Genomic DNA, 18,786 nt, shown 5'->3' with positions numbered 1-18,786 from the left:
AGGCCGCAACAGTGAGAGGCCCGCGTACAGAAAAAAAAAAAAAAAAAAGAGTAAAGTCTAAGTACATTTAAATCTAAATCAAATTCAATAAAAAAGAAAACATTTCATTTCTCTGTCGCTCAGGAGCCACATGTGGCTAGCGGCTGCCCTTTTGGACAGCACAGATGTTTATTGGATAGCACTGCCATAGAGAGTCCCAGCCTGCAGATTGGGGGTTATGAATTTGAGTCCTTCTCCCTGCAGGGTACTGCGTTTTGTCCTTCTCATTACGAAATTCAGTAAAATCTTGAGGCCCACTGGTAATCTGAAGCTGGTTTCACCTTGCCCCAAAGCCCACTCCTGGGGTACTTCGCCAGCTAGAAGAAGTCCAGCCAATGTTAATGTAGTCTTTATCTGCAGACACACTGACAACACTTCCAGAGGCAGTTAGGCAGTCTGAGTTATTCCTGGGCACTGGGGATACATTTCTGCTGGGGTGTAGTCACTGTGGCTTAATCCCTCTTGTGAGAGAGAGATTGGAGATATTTGCAAATTGGTTGGGACTGGTTTGTGGGTGTCTTGTGTGGCCAATCAAAGAGAGATTATAATCGGCTTCTGGGGTGATCAAATCCATGACCCAGATTGGCTTCACTTGCATGGGGGCTCTAACCAGCTGAGCTAATTTACCCAGATGTTCACTTTAACATCAGCCCTTCAGAAAGCCTGACAAGGAATGTAAATGTGTGTCATGCTAAAGCATGCCCAAGTAATACAAAAATGGCTCCTATTTATTATCTACAACATTGTTTCCTTTACTCATTTTTTTAAATTAATCTTTATTGGAGTATGGTTGCTTTACAATGTTGTGTTAGCCTCCACTGCACAACAAAATGAGTCAGCCACACACACAGATAGCCCCTCCCTTTTGGACTCCCTCCCATTTAGGTCACCACAGTGCATTAGGTAGAGCTCCCTGTGCTATACAGTTGTTTCCTTTACTCATGCCAACAAAATTCGAGAGAGAGATTGGAGAAAAATGGTATCAGAGAGATTATGGGAAAGAGAGATCAGGTACACACAGATCAATCTGAATTAGGGTGTGAGGCAGAAATTTCAGTTCCTTCTGATATTTAATAGTATTTACATCATATTCTAGTTTCCAAAGGGAATGGTTAAGTTTGACATGGGAGACCCATGAGGAGAAGTGTGGGGTTGAGGGGAAGAGCGCTACCCTAGGAGAGGCCTACGCATAGCCTACGGGGGCACCAGGGATGGAGGGAGGTCCTCTGCTCCTCTGTGGCCTGATTGTTCCTGGTCTGATTGAGGCATGTGGGAGGGACCCTGGCCAGAGTGTGTTTCCTTTGGCTGCCGGCCACCCTGAAGCCACAAAACAAAGCTGCCGGGGTCAGCAGCGCTGGTTCCTGCCTCCCAGCAGTGCAAGAACAGCCCGTCCTCAGCGTGCTCCTGCCAATTACACGAGGGAACCCCGGACAGCCGCTGCAGCTTCTCAGAGGCCTCGCTCTCCCTTCCTGCCAGGGTGTTGGGTGCCTGCTGGCCTCAGGTCTGGACCCTGTGGTGCCATCATCACATTCTCCATTGACAGATAGTCAGGAACACATGCTCCTTGAGCACCTGCTCTGTGCCAGGCACTCGGTCCATATGGATGAACGGGGCTCATGCATGATTCCTGACCTGGCCAGGCTTATAGCCCAGCTCACCATTGTCCCTGCCCAGAGCTGCTGGCCTGGTCTGTTTTTTGTTTTTCTTTTGCCGTACGCGGGCCTCTCACTGTTGCGGCCTCTCCCGTCGCGGAGCACAGGCTCCGGATGCGCAGGCTCAGCGGCCATGGCTCACGGACCCAGCCGCTCCACGGCATGTGGGATCCTCCCGGACCGGGGCACGAACCCGTGTTCCCTGCATCGGCAGGCGGACTCTCAACCACTGCGCCACCAGGGAAGCCCTGGTCTGTTCTTTGCTCAAGCAGGGGCTCATGAGACAGGAGCACTATGCCTTGGCCATTGTTTCAGCCCCTGGACGTCCCTGTCCTCTCCTCCCCACCGGAGGCATGGTCTTCGTGGTCGCACGGTTTCAGCACCCCTCAAACGTCAGGGCGTGCATCCTTGTCGTCAAGGGACTCTTCCACCTGCCACATCCACGAACATAGGTTGATCGGGCATCCACGTGAGCCAGGTTCTGTGCTGTTGCCATAGTGTTGTGGGATAAAGAGGCATGAAAAAGACAGTTTTGCTCTCCATTAACTTACCTAAGGAGAATTCACAGCACGAGGCAGAACCTCCCAGATCCTGGAAGTGGGTGTTATGGGAGTCCTCCGGAGAGAGACTCACTGTGGACCGGGGAGGCCTGGGCGGCTTCATGGAGGAGGTGGGAAGTCAGAGGAAGGGCTGGCTTATAAAGGAGGGCGGTGGAGTGAGGCATCAGCCCAGAAGGTCAAGCTATATAAGGAGAGTGACTTCATTCCTTCTGACCTGGAACACCGGCCCCTCCCTTTCCTCCTCCCTCCCTCTCCCGCACCCCCCCCTTCTTCCCTACCTCCCTCTTCTTTCTTACACTTTCTCTTCATTTCCCACCCTCCTCCCCTGACTTTCCTGTGAACCCGTTTTGCTGGAGGGGTGCCAGTCCTGTGACATTACCACACTGTGGCTTCCTTTTAAGGGTTGACCCTGCTGGGGCCTTGGAGTCAGCCTAGTGGCACTGGCCTGCCACTTCCACTCCCAACCTCACTCCCTGGCTGGCCTGCACAAGTCTTCTCAAAGATCGCTTTGTTTAGCCTCACAAAGGAAACACTATGGGACAAGTGTTTCAGAGGAGACTGAGGCCTCTGAGTGCTGCCAGGCCTCTGTGATGTCTTTTCCCTATCTGGGAGGTGTGGCCAGAAGCTGGGTGTAGTGGACACTGTGGGGTCCCACTCTGCTGGCTGGCCCACCCATCCCCCAGCTGCTGGTAGGGCTACTGATAATACCTCACAGCTGCCCCTTCTCTGGAGAATTATATTCAGCTGACAGGACCTGGATTGCTCTCAGAGCTTGGCGAATGACTGACAGACAGTGGGGATACACAAAGCCAATCCCTTTGCCTCGAGGTTATTGTGGTACCGTTCATGTTCCTGAGCCCACCGTGGGATCAGGCTGCGGGGAGTCTCTGGATGAGACCGCATTCCTGCCAGCCTTTGCCTCCTGCCCTGTCCTGCGTCCCTCCTTCCCTTCTGCTTCCCCAGTAAGTCACTGGAACAAGAATCCTCACCACAAGCTATACTGCTAGGGAACCCAACCTCACGATGCAGTCTTTCTTCTTTCTCCACCCTTCTGCCAACCCGGTAGCTCTACTCTCTAGATGTCCCTGGCAGCTGGGACAGATGAGGTTGTATTTCCCTTCCTTCTTGGGAAGCAGACACACACACAGTGAAGGTGTGTCTGAGTCTTGAATGCCGGTGTGGTTCCTAGAGGATTATGCCGGTATCACTCATCCTTTAGTGGGTGACACCCATCCAGAGGGACCCATAGTGGCCAAGGGACATTTATCAGACCCACTGGGGTCACCGGGGACAGGGCTGCCAGCTAGTTGCTATTTGAGCTTGGCTGTGTACCACCCTCTCCTCCACCATCTTGGGGCCCATCTGCTCACACAGTGGCATGGTTTTCAGACCAATTCAGGTTACTTCCCCCTTGCTCCCTGCCTTTCCTCTGATTAACAATCAGATTTCTATTGTTCACCCACTTCTTCCTGATTCAGAATCCTGCAGAATGAGTCACCTTTCTGTAGGGTTTAGGAGCCAAGTTTACCAATATTCATTGGTAAATGAATATTAGGGGAATATAGTGTTGAGAGTTAATGCCTACATTTAAGCCGTCCAACCCCCCACCCTAGTCTCTCTGTCCCGTTCCTATACTCATGTAGGAAAGTGAATAGGTCTTTCCTACTAGGGCTGACAGCTCTTTGCAATACTATGATAATACAACCCAGGGCACATGTTGGTGGAGGTTTGTGTGAATTTCCAGGAATTTAACTAGAATGTAAGCTCCATGATGATGGTAGGGACCTTGCATGTCTTGTTCACTGCTGAGTCTCCAGTGCGCAGGTTGTGGTATGAGCTCAGTAAATATTTGTTGAATGGATGGATAAATAAACATTAATGGCATGCCTACTTTGTACCAGGTGTTATGCTAATCACTATTGTTGGAAAAATGAATATGATATGTGCTCCCCCATCAGGGAGCTCACAATCCAGAAAGAGAAACAGACAAGCAAGCAAATGGGTTGAACATCAGGGTTGAAATAGAGGTATTTATAAGTGCTGGGAGAGCACATGGACAGACAGTTGCTTTGGCCTGGGGAGGTCAGGAAAAGTTACGGAGGGAAAGGAACATTTGGGTTGGGCTTTAAAGGGTGAGTAGGAGTTTGGTAGTGGTCACAGGATGAAAGGGCATCTAGGCAGAGGGAACAGGATGCAGAGAAGCATGAGGCTATGAGGACTGTAGAAGATGATTAACGGCTCAGTGTGGGGGTGAAAGTGTGGCAATGTGAGGAGGGGTAAAGCCAGGCTGCTGTCCTGGGGTGGGGCCTCACTGGCTGGTCTGCCCCTTTGGGCTGTGTGTTTTCAGGCCATGGCCAGTGCAGCTGTGGGGACTGCCTGTGTGACTCCGACTGGACCGGCTACTACTGCAACTGTACCACACGCACGGACACCTGCATGTCCAGCAATGGGCTGCTGTGCAGCGGGCGGGGCAAGTGTGAATGCGGCAGCTGCGTCTGCATCCAGCCGGGCTCCTACGGGGACACCTGTGAGAAGTGTCCCACCTGCCCTGATGCCTGCACCTTTAAGAAGTGAGTGAATTGGAGAGAGTTGAGTGTCTGGGGGTCCCCCAGACTGTGCAGGTTCTCTCTTACTCACCAAAGCTTTAGGGAGAGGAGTCTGTTACAGCAAATGACTAGCTTTCCTCTTTCCATTGAAAACTTGGGGAAAAACTGGAGGTAGAGCCAAGCGTGAAGGGGACAGAGTAGTACCAGCTGGACTGCTGTTGGAGAAACCTCTCTTTTAGGCTGGATCCTGAATCCCTGAGTTGGGAGGAAGGCTAAACCAGGTGACTCCTGGGGAGTGTTCCGGTGCTCATGTTCTGATTCTGTGCGGGATGTGGGGCTGGGGTTACAGAGGACACTATGTGAAACAGGAGAAGTTCACCGCGGCAAATGACGCCTCATCTGGGCGTCAGAGGAAGTCCCTGCTAGCCCAGGCCTGTGGCGCTGCTGTTTCTCTTACTACTTTAAGCAGAGCTGGATTCATGGGCGTGCAACCTGCACATTTGTACAGAACCCCGTGCTTGGAAGGGCTCTACGCTTCGTTTAATGTTCTGCTGTCACTGTTTTGAAATTCCTACTAAGTTTTGAATAAGGAACCTGACATTTTCATTTTGCACCGGGCCCCCAAATTTTGAGACCATTTCTGACTTTAAGGCTCCCAGAAGTGGCGTAGGGTTCGCCCTCCTGTCACAGTCTTGGATGGGACATAAAGAAGTTTAATGAAGTTACCTGGCCTTACCTATAGGTGAGGAGGGCACTCCCACCCCGAACTCCAGACGTGACTATCTGGGACCCTAGGATTGTCTTACAAATGTTGTTGTTTGTGTTTGTTTTCTGGGGTGGAACAGTTTTCCTGGTGTATGGCAGGCAGAGCCAGACTGAAACACATTGAGGTTTGTTCTTTCCCTGCCTTCATGCCTATGTCCTCTCTCCTTTAGGGAGTGTGTGGAGTGTAAGAAGTTTAACCGAGGAGCCCTGTACGAGGAGAATACCTGCAGCCGTTACTGTCGTGATGAGATTGAGCCTGTGAAGGAGCTTAGTAAGTTCGGCATGTCATACAGCTGCACACACCCACGTGCTAAATTTTTCCGATCTAATCCCATAACCTATCCAAGTCTCATCTGTAAAACGGAAGAGTAATTCCTACCTCAAAGGCATGTTGTGCAGGCCTGATGTACAGTAGGCACTTAAAAGCTGGCTTTCTTGAGAGTCCTCCTGCATCTTTACTTACCTGTTGAGCAGTCCCTTCCCCTTCTGCTTCCCAGAGCCCACGGGCTCAGCAGAATCCTGCAAATACCCTTTAAAGTATGTCTAAATCAGGCAACCCTAACTTTACCACCCCAAGGAAAGGAAGATAATGTACCCCATTTTACAGATGGAGAAACTGAGGCACAGAGTGAGGAAGTGGTTACCCATGATAATCTTAGCTTAGTAGGCTAGTAATCATTTACTAAGTTTATCTAACTCAGAGTGTTACGCAATGCCCAGGCATACAGCTTTGCTGGTTTATAGGGAAACCTTCGCCCTTATGGATTTGTAGCCAAAATCATTAGCCTGAAGCCCTTTTGGCTCTCCAGAGCCCCTCCTGGAGTAAGACAGATAGAAACATGATGGAGAGCAAAACTCTTGCCTGCAATTATTCTGGTTTGTATTTCATCTTGACTTAAAAGGAGATGATCTTTGCTGCTGTCACATACCTGACGTGGTTATCTGGGCCAGCTAGGCATTGGGTGGTGCCAGGAGATGGCAATCTCTCTGGAGATGGTGATCTCCCATGAAGGCAGGAAACACATTTTCAGTGAGAGCCACAGTAAGACACAGCTAGCCAGCCAGCTTCTGGGTGGGGTGTTATGGGAAGGAGTTAGATCTCTGGACCCTTTGGCTACTATCAAAAGTGGGGCTGGAGTGAGGGTAGTGATTTGGGGATTGAGTTAAGAGACAGTTTTTCCTCTGGAGGAGACCAGGCTTCCTATGATTAGCTTAGATGGAACAGACTGCTGAGATAAGAGATTTTTTTTTTTTTTTTTTTTTTGATACGCGGACCTCTCACTGCTGCGGCCTCTCCCGTTGTGGAGCACAGGCTCTGGACGCGCAGGCTCAGTGGCCATGGCTCACGGGCCCAGCCGCTCTGCGGCGTGTGGGATCTTCCTGGACCGGGGCGTGAACCCGCGTCCCCTGCATCGGCAGGCAGACTCTCAACCACTGCGCCACCAGGGAAGCCCAGAGATATTTTTATCATCTAGACCAGATGGGTATTCCAAGTTAGTCGATAAGTACCCCAGCCCCCCACCATGATAACCATAAAAATAAATGCTTCTTTGTATGGAATTTTATAACTCATACAAATTATAAAAGTATCTTTTCATGCACATTATCTTATTCTTCTCCCAACAACCTAGTAAAGTAGAACTTAGTACTATTGTTATCTTCATTTTGAGGATAAGGAAATTGAATCTGAAGAAAGTTAAGTAACTTGTCCAAGCAAATGAGTGGTGAGTTAAGATCAGAACTAAATCCTGAAATCCTTACTCTTTCCACTGTCCTGTAATACTACTGGCTTACTGAAGGCATATTGAGTTAAAGTCCGTAGGATGTACTTTGAGACTCATGCACTAGTCCTACTCCATCACTTATTTGCTGTGTGACCTTGGCACCTTTGCTTAATCTTGTAGGGGCATAGTGCAGCTGGTGGAGGGTAACCCATAGTTTCACAGTCAGAATAACAGGTTTTAGAATTAGAAGGGATGAAGCCAACAAAACATGATGGGAGTCAGAGAAGAGGAGATGTCTCTGGAGAGGAACACTGGATTGGAAGCAGAAATAGAAGAAATATAAGGGCTGAGTAAACAAACTATTGAGAATCATTGAGCAAGTAGAGAAAGGAATGAGGGGGAAGGGCACGCCCACTGTGTGTTGGGTAGTTGACTTCATGCTGTTTGATTCTCAACCATCCCTGTGAGTGAGGGTATCTTTTCTTCGATTAGAAGAAGGGAGAGATTCGATGAGGTCAAGTAACTTAGCCAAGATCACATAGCCGGTAGGTGATAGAGCCAGGTTTTGAATCAGATCATGTAATGCTTTTATGTCATGTCCCTTGCAGAGGAAAGAATAAGAACCGAAAAGGGCCTGTGAGGGACAAAGTACATCAGCGAGGGTCATCCAGAGGCAATTGCCAGGCACCACAGCCCTCTCGAATCTAGGCATCTCACCTGACGTCAGGCCTACGTGACATCCTGTCACCTGCTTTCCCAGACGTCCCATGACTGGCTTTGGAGGTGGCTCCATCTTTCCGGAATTGCCTTGTTTTTCATCCTCCCATCTTTCCCCCTCCCCCAGAGGACACTGGAAAGGATGCTGTGAATTGTACCTACAAGAATGAGGAGGACTGTGTCGTCAGATTCCAGTACTATGAAGACTCCAGTGGAAAGTCCATCCTGTATGTGGTAGAAGAGCCCGGTGAGTGAACCCTGAGGGTCCCAACCCTGCCCCGCAGGGAGAGGGAGACCAATATTAGGCAGTTATTTCCACCCATCACTCCTCTTAAACAGAGGCAGCCAGGTTAAACCTGACCTTACAAGTGATAAGTCAGGGCCTGTTATCTGGGTGTGGGGGTATATAAATACAAATATTAGCAAGAACTTACTTGCTAATTTAGGAGATAGAAAAATAAGAAGGTGGGTCAGGAGAGGAAGAAGGGAGGTATGGAGCTCATCAAGGAACAGAGTATATATAGCATGGCGTTTTTTGAGGTTGATAATGTTAGGAAGTAAGGAATTTCAATTCTAGCACTTTCCAGCACAAGGCATCTGCTCTTCTAAAAGTTAAATGGTTGCCAAGAGCAACCTGCTTGCTGCTTCAGAGGAAGGCCTGAGGTTTGAGGGCAAGCTGCCCCTGCCAGCTTCACCACAGGATGTGGTTAAGTGCTTGAGGCACCGGCCCAAGGCTGCCTTGGACGCTGAAAAGTTACCTCTTGTTCTCAAGACCCTCTGGAAGCAGGGGAGCTCATCCCGTCATACACAGACCCACCACGGATTTGTCACCATCCAGCATGGTAGATTTGCTTGCTTGCCCTTATTTCCTTCATCTCCTTTCTTTCCCTTAAACAACGGACTAAGTAATGAATCATTTGACAATATTTTTGAGTACTTATTATATATCAGGCAGTGGGCTAGGTGCTGGGGTTATAACAGTAAATAAGGCAGATGTGGTACTCACAGACCATGGGGGAGAGAGGCATGTAAATCGGTAATGACACTGCAGAGGGATAAAGGCTACAGTGTGGCGGGCGTTGGGGATGGGAGGGGTGGACAAGAACTTTCAGGAGTGAAGGAACAATTTCTGAAGGCAGAGGGTAAATCAGTCGGTCGCTGGACATTCTTTACAGCCATAGGAGTTTCTTCAAATCATCCTTTAGACCAGGGGCCAGCAAACTTTTTCTGTAAAGGGCCAGATATTAAATATTTTAGGCTTTGTGGGCCAGGTGGTTTCTGCCGTGACTACTCAACTCTGACATAGTAGCAGGAAAGCAGCCATAGACTATATGCAAATGAAGGGGTCTGACTGCGTTTACAGAAACAGGTGGCCAGCCGCATTTGGCTTACTGGGCCGTCGTTTGCTGGCCCCTGCTTTAGGGCAGTGGTTCTCAAACTTTTGTATGTTCCCTTGTTAAAAAATCCAGAGTCCTGAGCCCTGTCTTACTTCCACAGGCCTATGCCTCTGTGTCCTTTATTAATGCTCCTGGTAATTGTGACATATTCCCCAATGTTTGAGTGCCTCTGCTTTAGATATATCACGTCCCCGGATGAGCCATCTCAGACCTCCTCCAGCCTCCATTCCGATGACTAGATTTGGTGACCTGTTTGATTCTCACAGCAGCTGTGCTTCCCTTTAGATGGGCCTTCATCACACTATCAAATTGCTTCTTTTTTTTTTATTGGAGTATAATTGCTTTACAGTGGTGTGTTAGTTTCTGCTTTATAACGAAGTGAATCAGTTATACATATACGTATGTTCCCGTATCTCTTCCCTCTTGCGTCTCCCTCCCTTCCACCCTCCCTATCCCACCCCTCTAGGTGGTCACAAAGCACTGAGCTGATCTCCCTGTGCTATGCGGCTGCTTCCCACTAGCTAACTATTTTACATTTGGTAGTGTATATATGTCCATGCCACTCTCTCACTTTGTCACAGCTTACCCTTCCCCCTCCCCATATCCTCAAGTCCATTCTCTGGTAGGTCTGTATCTTTATCCCTGTCTTACCCCTAGGTTCTTCATGACATTTTTTTTTCTTAAATTCCATATATATGTGTTAGCATACGGTATTTGTCTTTCTCTTTCTGACTTACTTCACTCTGTATGACAGACTCTAGGTCCATCCACCTCATTACAAATAGCTCAATTTCATTTCTTTTTATGGCTGAGTAGTATTCCGTTGTATGTATGTGCCACATCTTCTTTATCCATTCATCTGTCGATGGACACTTAGGTTGCTTCCATGTCCTGGCTATTGTAAATAGAGCTGCAATGAACATTGTGGTACATGAATTTTTGAATTATGGTTTTCTCAGGGTATATGCCCAGTAGTGGGATTGCTGGGTCGTATGGTAGTTCTATTTGTAGTTTTTAAAGGAACTTCCATACTGTTCTCCATAGTGGCTGTCTCCCTCAGCTGACCATAAGTTCCATGAACACAGGAATGGTGTCTGTCTTATCTACTGTTATATCCCCATACTTGGCTCAGTCATTTACAGAGAAGATACTTAAGAAGAAGTATCTTCAGAGAAGATACACAGTTTTTGAATGAATTAATAGGACTGATTATTCCTAGGAGACAGACAGACTTAATATCTGTTGGCAGAATTTTAGCTGCTTAAAGAAGGGAGGGGTTGAAGCTGGGAAGAGGGCTACATCTATGTCACCCAGGGTGTTGCTGTCCCCGTGGGTAGAGGAAAGCATGGGGTCCCCATTTGTGATATTGTTCATCAGCCTTTCCAGAACTCTCATCCTTTATAAGGGAGAAGGAAGGTAAGGAAAGGGCATCACCTTAGTTTTATTTTGTGACTCAGGGAAGGCTGGCCTGGGGAAGTGGAGAGGGAGGAGTCTGGGTATATCTCTCTGGGGGAGCAGATGTAGGTTAGTTTGGCCATGACTTCCTCACACTTTCCCATCCACCTGTGCTAACACATTAAATGGATTTTCCCACACCCTCCCGATCTGTACCATTGTCCCTTCTCATTACAGAAGGGCAGTGTGTTCCTGCTTTGGGGTTTAACATTACTTCATCTCTTTGTTATAACAATCCGGCTGGTGCTCTTGCTGTATCACTTACCAAATCATTTGACCTGGTATTCTGAGACTGGAATCTACTTCCTGGAGTTGTGGGGAATGAAGATGATAACTGGGATGGTAACACATAACTAGTTAACAAAGTGGAGGGTAACCTTTTAGGCTTACTGCCAGTAGACCCCTTCCTCCACATTAGGAGATGGGACCCTAGACCTACGTTTCCTACCTTGTAGTCCTGGAATTCCAAGTTCTGCCTCTCCTCTCACCCCAACCTCCAATCATTTTCAGGGTCTCTGGCTTTTAGTAGAAGGTAGCGTCTGAGGCCCTGAGTGTAGGAGGAGATTATTCTCATTCTCTTCCCTAACTCATGTCCTTGCATATGTCCTTTTTGAAGGGCTGAGCCACTGCAGGGCAGTGAAGAGGGCACCACCAGAGTTTGGCGTTGGCCAGGTGGTGTTCAGCCCTCAGGTTATGAGCTCCCCCGAGCTGAGCCCTCATCACTTCCAGATAGTGTTGCCTGATAAAGTATAATATGTCCCATGCAATATGTGGTACATACTTAAAAAGTTATTTGTTGTTTATCTGAAGTTCAAATTTAACTGGACTTCCTGTACTTTTGTCTGTCAAGTCTGCTAACCCTACCCTGTCTTCCCTGACCTTGGGTCATCACCCACCATGGGTCATCGTCACTGTGGCTGGGAGGGCTCTCCAGAGACCGCCTGATCTTGTGTCTGCTTCCAGGAAGCCTGCCATCCACCCCTCTCAGGACAGATGGTTAAGAGATTTAATTTTTCCCCTTAAGATCTGGCATTCTACCTGTCCTGCCTGTACTGACATGTAAAATTGAAGAGATTCCACTTTGAGGTTTGAGGGTCAGCCCTACCTCAGTCTTCCAGAGAATTCGTAACTGCTTTTCCCAGAAGAACGGGGGCCCTTCACTCCTAGGACCTCGGACACTGGAACCTCACAGCCTCTCTCCAGACATTTCTTTCATTATAGACAGGTTGTAATTTGGTGGGATGGGTTGGGTAGTGTGTGGTGAGCATAGTGTATATGTTTAGAGAAGAAGGTGCGAAACAGTGGGGAAAGTAGGTGTGACTCCTTTCCAGGCCCATCAATACTCACATATACAAACACCTAATTACATAACACCTGAGAAGTTACCGGAGCGAGGTCACTCATCAGACGTCTGTGGTTGATGGGAAGCAGAGCTGTTCAGAGCATACTCATCTTGGCCCTCAGAGGGGTGATGTACCTCTGTTTATGTTGGTTGTTGACTGGGATTGAACAGGAAGTCGGTTCTCAATAGGGGGGTTTTGGATGACTAAATATTTTGGGAACAAACCCAAAATATTGTCTTGGCTGGCAGGCCTCCTAGTCTCAAAGTATGCTAAAATTGTCATTGGTTCCCAGCCCTCAGGGATGTTAGATATCTGAACCAGGGCAGCTAACTCAAATGCCTACAGGAGCTGGGTAAGTAAATTAGGGAAAACAGCCACGTGTAACAGGGGCACCAGTAATAATGGTAGCTGATATTTATCGAGCACTGGCTCTGCCAGGCACTGTTCTGAGTTCTTTCAATATATTTAACTTAATTATTCCTCATAATAAAGGTTTGAAGTCAGGGCTATTACTGTTAGAGATGGAGAAATGGGAAACAGGCACCAGAAAGGTTAAATAATTTATCAAAGGTCACATAACAGAGTAAGTGGAAAGCCAGGATTCACACCCAGGCAGTCTGGCTCCAAAGCCCACAGTGGCACAGACTCAATGACAAGTCACACTTTGCCTCTGTTTAGTGGAGAAAAGAGGGAGTAGTGAGGAGTCTGGCAAACTAAAAAACGTGTCCCATCTAAAAGGGGCAGCAGCTCCTCAGCCCTAGCCATTTACAACCCTATAAAAATATAGGTTCAGTGGTTCTAGGTCTTTTGACTTTTTTTTTAAAAAGAGAAGAAGAAGAATCTGAAATTCTAAGGGAAGAATCTCCTGATTATTCAGTGTTGCCCACAAAATCAAATTTTTAATAAACAACTGTGTGGGTCTTCCCTGGTGGTGCAGTGGTTGAGAATCCGCCTGCCAATGCAGGGGACACGGGTTCAACACCTGATCCGGGAGGATCCCACATGCCGCGGAGCAACTAAGTCCGTGCGCCACAACTACTGAGCCTGCACTCTCGAGTCCGTGTGCCACAACAAGAGAAGCCACTGCAATGAGAAGTCCGCGCGCCGCAGCGAAGAGTAGCCCCCGCTTGCGCAACTGGAGAAAGCCCGCGCACAGCAACAAAGACCCCACGCAGCCAAAAATAAATAAATTTATTTTAAAAAACAAAAACCAATTGTGGGGACTCACACAGAGTAGGCTAGATTCCGCCTGTGGGTGACCAACTAACAACCTCTCATTTAAAACAATCAGGACAGATTATTGCTGCTCTAAAGCTTGTACCCCCCTCCTTTAAAAAATTAATTGGCTTATTTTATAAGTCCTGTTCCCTTTAGATAACGTTCTAGTGTGAGTTGGCCAAAAAGTTCGTTCGGGTTTTTATATCATTGGCCAGAAAAACCCGAACGAACTTTTTGGCCAACGCAATACTTTTATTACTTTGTCAAGAAGATCTTATTTATAGCCAATTCGAATGATTCCTGTTCCATTGCCAACCACCCTGCTCTGTGCTCTCTCCTGACAGAGTGTCCCAAGGGCCCTGACATCCTGGTGGTCCTGCTGTCAGTGATGGGGGCCATTCTGCTCATCGGCCTTGCTACTCTGCTCATCTGGAAGCTCCTCATTACCATCCACGACCGGAAGGAGTTTGCTAAATTTGAGGAAGAGAGAGCCAGAGCCAAATGGGACACAGTAAGAGGCTGGGCTGAGCTGGGCATTTTCCTCAGTCGCTGGTTCAAGGGTCTCAAGAGGAAGCCGCAGATGCTTATTTAGGGTGGCCAGTGTCAGCCAGCACCATAGTTTCCCAGTTAGCCTCTGTTCTGGAAGTTGAGAGATGGTCTAACTGTCCTGTTGTCCGTATGCTTCTTGGAAACCACCTGATTCTCTACTGCATCAGTGAGTACCAGCTGAGCCCAGGGAGGCCTCAGCTCTGCTCTGGACACTGCGAAGTGATGAAAGGAAACTTATTCTCTGAGTGAGGAAGACAGGACGAGCTTGAGAATCCTACACTGAGGACATATAGTAATACATGATACACTACTGATGAAAGCATTAAACACAGACAGAGACAGATAATAATAACTAACATTTACCGAGGATTTACCAGGAACTGTTCTAGATGCTTTTTACGTATTAATTTATTTCATCTCTATAACAGCCCTATGTGGTAGGTAACATTATTATTCCCATTTTATAGACCAAGAAACTGAGTATAGAGAAGTTAAACAGCTTTCCTGATTGTGGGAGGGAATTAGGTTATGATAGGAATTATTTTGGGTCAGCCTCTTAAAAGTACGCTCCCTGAAGTTTATCCTGATTGAATCCAATCAAACAAGCATTTATGGAGAACCTTCTGTATACTTAAGTTTACTCTCTTCTCCTTTGGCTCGTGTTCCACATTTTAACTTTTTTCTGGACTTCCAAATGACCGACTCCCTGAATACCTGAGGTTAGGCTGAAAGTTTGTTCCCATTTGATGGTGACCTCAGGCCATTGTACTCAAGGGTCCCAAGAAACTGAGATGTTTCTGTTCAGATGATGTAGAAATCCTGACTGTCTGAGGCCCATGAGAATGTGCTCTGTTTCTTGAGGCTACCACTAAGGACTACTAGACCTAATGGGATTTGTCACTTTTTGTTAGAAAATAATTTGGGAAACCAAATGATTGTGAGGGCCTTTTTCCTGATAACGTGATAGTTTGTGGGTAGTGCTTGAGGGATGAGATGAAAACAGATTAAGAATTATTTGAGCAGATGTGGTCCTATATGTTCCAGCCACCACCTGCTACATTTCTCTTCTCCGCCCACACTCCCAATCACAGTCACAACAAAGAAAAAAAGGGAGAAAGGCAAAAGAGAGAGTTCATAGGGAGGGAGGAAATAGGAAGTATTGGCTAAAAGCTATCTTGAAGTGTTCTGGGATCACCAAAAGTGATGGGCTGAATTTAACCCCTTAGGCATGGTGGCAGGATAGCATTCCACTTTATCTCTCCTCTCATTTCCTATCCATTCCCTCCTTAAGAGCAAATGTGTGAGTACCATGAGCATCAAGCAGTCCATCGATGGTGTATCCCAGAGAAGAGTGTCTTGGGTAAACATCTCAGATGACGTGTAAACCCTGAGGGTAGGGAAGAATTGAGGAATTCGCTGTAAGACACTTTTCTGTTCTCTCCGCAGGCCAACAACCCACTGTATAAAGAGGCCACGTCCACCTTCACCAACATCACCTATCGGGGCACTTAATGACAGGCAGTCATCCTCAGATCACTGTCAGACTGTCCCAGGATTGTGGGTGTCTCTGCTGTCGTGTTTACAGGGGCAATACCTGTGGGGCGGAATTGGGGGCTTGGAGTGGGGTGGGTGGGAAGAATGTGGGTCTCTGTGCGTGTGTGCATGTGGGTGTGCTGCGTGTGGGAGAGTGTGTAACTTAAAACTTGTGATGTGTCCCAGAGAAGCAGAGCTCCTCACCTTTGCCCTCAGAACGCCTCCTTCAGGGAGTCTACCTGCTTAACCTGAGGGTGACCTAGTAGCTGAGCAGGTATTCTTCATTACCTCAGTGGGAAACCAGCTTTCCTTCTCAGGCCATTCTCTTAAAGAGGAGGGCAGGGCCAAGGCCTCTCATTTCAGAGAAAGGGGCCTTGATTTACCCTGTGTTTATGGTTCTTGGGCCTGACTCTCAGCAGCTCTGGTAGGAACTGCCAGGCTTTGCAGCCTTGCTGTGTCATCCATGCCCCTAGCTCCTCTCCCTTCCCTCAGGCAGAAGGAGAAATCCGGGGAGAGCTGAACCATCAGAGCTGCCTGTCTTTGCCATCACCTCAGTCCAACATGGTTCTCTCCTAAAGGAAGTCCTTTCTACCTATTCTTCGGTCTGTTGAGAGTGAGAATGGCAGGGTCACCCACGGGTCATGCATGGCCTGGGGTTAAGGTGCCCGAGTTCCCCAGTTCATAATCCTAACCCTTCAGATTTGCCTCATTGACAGCTCTACCCTAGTGATTCGTGTAGAAAAAGTGTGTCACCCTTAGACCAGCAACACCTCTTTACCTCCTATTCCACCCTCTCACTACTATAGACATTTGCTACATACTGGGAATTTCTCTCATGACCAGAAGCTTTTCCTTCCAGGGAGAGTGCTATGGTTAGAGCCAGAGGTCTGGCCTCACCCTTCAGGCCTTCTGTCTCGTGTCCAAGGCACCTCCACACACCCAACCCTGTGCTTCTGTGTGCTACGTCCACCCATGGGGCTGATTGCATTTATCTACCTCTTGGGTGTCTTGTGAAGGAGTCATTCCCACGGGTCTTTGAGTCTGCTGGGCATAAGTGCCAGGGTGGAATGATGGGCCAGTCGTATCAGCGTGTGTGGCCCATTCTCCTATGGGCCGGGCAACCTCATTTTAACTCAGTCTTTAATCTGAGAGGCCACAAGTGCAATTTTGTTTTATTTTTCTCATTGGGGCACCTGAAACCATGATGAGGCTTGTTTAATCTAAAGGAGCATAGATATAAACACACTTGCATTATATTTGTAATTTTATTTGATGATGAAGAAGAAAAGGGTGAAAAGCCACACAGACCTGGGCTGGATGCAGACACTCCCACTTGGCATCATTCATAGCAAGTTGCTGCCCAGTTGCTGGGTCTGTAAGGGCTCTCTCATCCCTGAAGCCTGCGGGGATGGACACATGGACATGCTGGACCTTTCCCAAGCAGGAGGAGGTAAATGGGCTGTTCTTTTTTTCTAGCAAAAGCAGAAAAACTCCATTGGTGTTTACATTCGTTCAACGTTAACCACCGCCACCACTCCCCAAGAAAAAGGGAAGGGCCTAAAAACAGTGGTCTGATGGTCAGAAAATCTAAGTCCTGGCCTCAGTGTTGCAGCTAAGGAACTTTAACCTTAACTAAGGCAAGTTACTTTCTTTTTCCTGGGGCTCAGTTTTCTAGTTTGAAAAATGATGGGTTTGGACCAGCCAGTCTAGGCGGTCTCTTTCCGTATCAACAGTCTGTGATGCTGGGACTTACTGTGGCATCAAACATGCAGTCAGGATTCTGTGGGATGTTGATGCTGTTTGTTTTTTCAGTTGGGAGACCTGGCTCTGGCAAGAGCAGATGTCATCCCATATCACCTTTCTCAATGAAAAAGCTTCATTCTGTCGTCTCACAGAACCCCTTTTCCAACTGTTGTTGGTAGTTACATCTCCTGGTGTAGCACTTAAGCTCCACTTAGTTATTATTTCTTTGTTCACTTTGCACATGGTTTCATCCACGAATTGGGGAAGAGGACTCCATAAGAAGTAGCTGCAATGTGTCTTCTGTATCCATGTGTTAACACTGAGAATAAGCCTTGGGATTAGGAACAGGACAGATCACCGAGCCCTGCCTCACTCGTGGATTACACCTTCCTGTTGAGGATGGTAATGTTGTAGAGGGATAAACGGGGAGGGGTGATCATGAATCCAAGAAGTTTAGAATCTAACTATAACCTTTGGCTACTGAGAAGAGACTCCACTGGAGTAACAGTTGGTCACTTTCTTTAGATAAAATGGTTTATATGAAGAAACTGTATCAAAGGAGGAGGAACATGTATTCAAAGGATGAAAAAAACAGTAAGAATCTTGTCTGAGTTTCTGGAATGAGGCTCACAGTCTTTGAAGATCAGTACTGTTTGTATGTGGGGAGAAGCTGAGCTGTGCTCCCGAGATAGCAAAGAGCAGTCAGTTTTGGCATTGTGTAGGGTGAACATCAAAATAGTGTTTTAGCCTCAGACAAAACAGCCCGAAGAAGTTATTTGTGCCTAGCTCTTTTGGAGATATTTTATGTTCAATCTCAGGGTCTGTGGACAATAATGGGAAATTTTGAACATTCCTGACAAGTTGTCACATAAGAAGTCGGTTCTTTACCTCTCAGATATTCCTAGACCATCCATGATTTCAAGATATTTCTCTTTGTTAAATATTCCTGGTTGAAATTACCTACCTGACTTCCTGACTTCCTAACCACCTCCTCTGTTTGAGTTGTGCAACGGTGAATTAAATGTGCTTTCCAAAAAGAATTGGCTTAAGGCTGCCCAGTGCTTCCTGTGTTGTTGTTTCTGTTTCCTTTGGGTGAATAAGAGTGTCATTGCCTCACAAATGATTATTTTAGAACAAGTGTGCTTCCAAATGTAACAGAATGATGACGATTCCGGGAACTGAAGTTAGTTTTGGAACCTAGAGCTTTTCTTTAGACTTTAGTAACAAAATGAGTACATTTTTACTGTTACGAGAGTCAGAGTTTTGTTTTTTTAATTGGAGATTTTTTAGGAACTTGTATAATCTCAACAGAACTGTCAATTTAGTCTAGGTTTTGTCTGCAGGAAGCATAAATTAGTAAAATAAAGGCTTAATGGCAAATTACTTACAAGACCATTTAAATGCCCAACTTTTATTTTTTTATTTTTTAATTAAAAAATGCTTTATTGCTAAAAACTGCTAACCATCATCTGAGCCTTCAGCGAGTCCTAATCTTTCTGCGGGTGGAGGGTCTTGTCTCAATACTGATGGCTGCTGATTGTTCAG

General features: G+C 47.1%; 1 protein-coding gene across 1 annotated transcript in view; it reads left to right on the top strand.

Annotated features, from left to right (window-relative positions):
• The window catches only part of ITGB3 (integrin subunit beta 3), a 49,306-nt gene extending 33,829 nt beyond the window's left edge, over window positions 1-15,477 (top strand). The window contains exons 11-15 of the mRNA XM_065897255.1: window positions 4,599-4,821; window positions 5,733-5,833; window positions 8,131-8,250; window positions 13,761-13,927; window positions 15,412-15,477. Coding sequence (XP_065753327.1) covers window positions 4,599-4,821; window positions 5,733-5,833; window positions 8,131-8,250; window positions 13,761-13,927; window positions 15,412-15,477 — 677 coding nt within the window. The remainder of the gene's footprint in view (window positions 1-4,598; window positions 4,822-5,732; window positions 5,834-8,130; window positions 8,251-13,760; window positions 13,928-15,411) is intronic.
• The last annotated feature ends 3,309 nt before the right edge of the window (window positions 15,478-18,786 follow it).

Source organism: Phocoena phocoena, chromosome 19 (assembly GCF_963924675.1).
Source record: "Phocoena phocoena chromosome 19, mPhoPho1.1, whole genome shotgun sequence".
Taxonomy (NCBI): Eukaryota; Metazoa; Chordata; class Mammalia; order Artiodactyla; family Phocoenidae; genus Phocoena; species Phocoena phocoena.
This window is presented reverse-complemented; position numbering and strand designations above follow the sequence as displayed.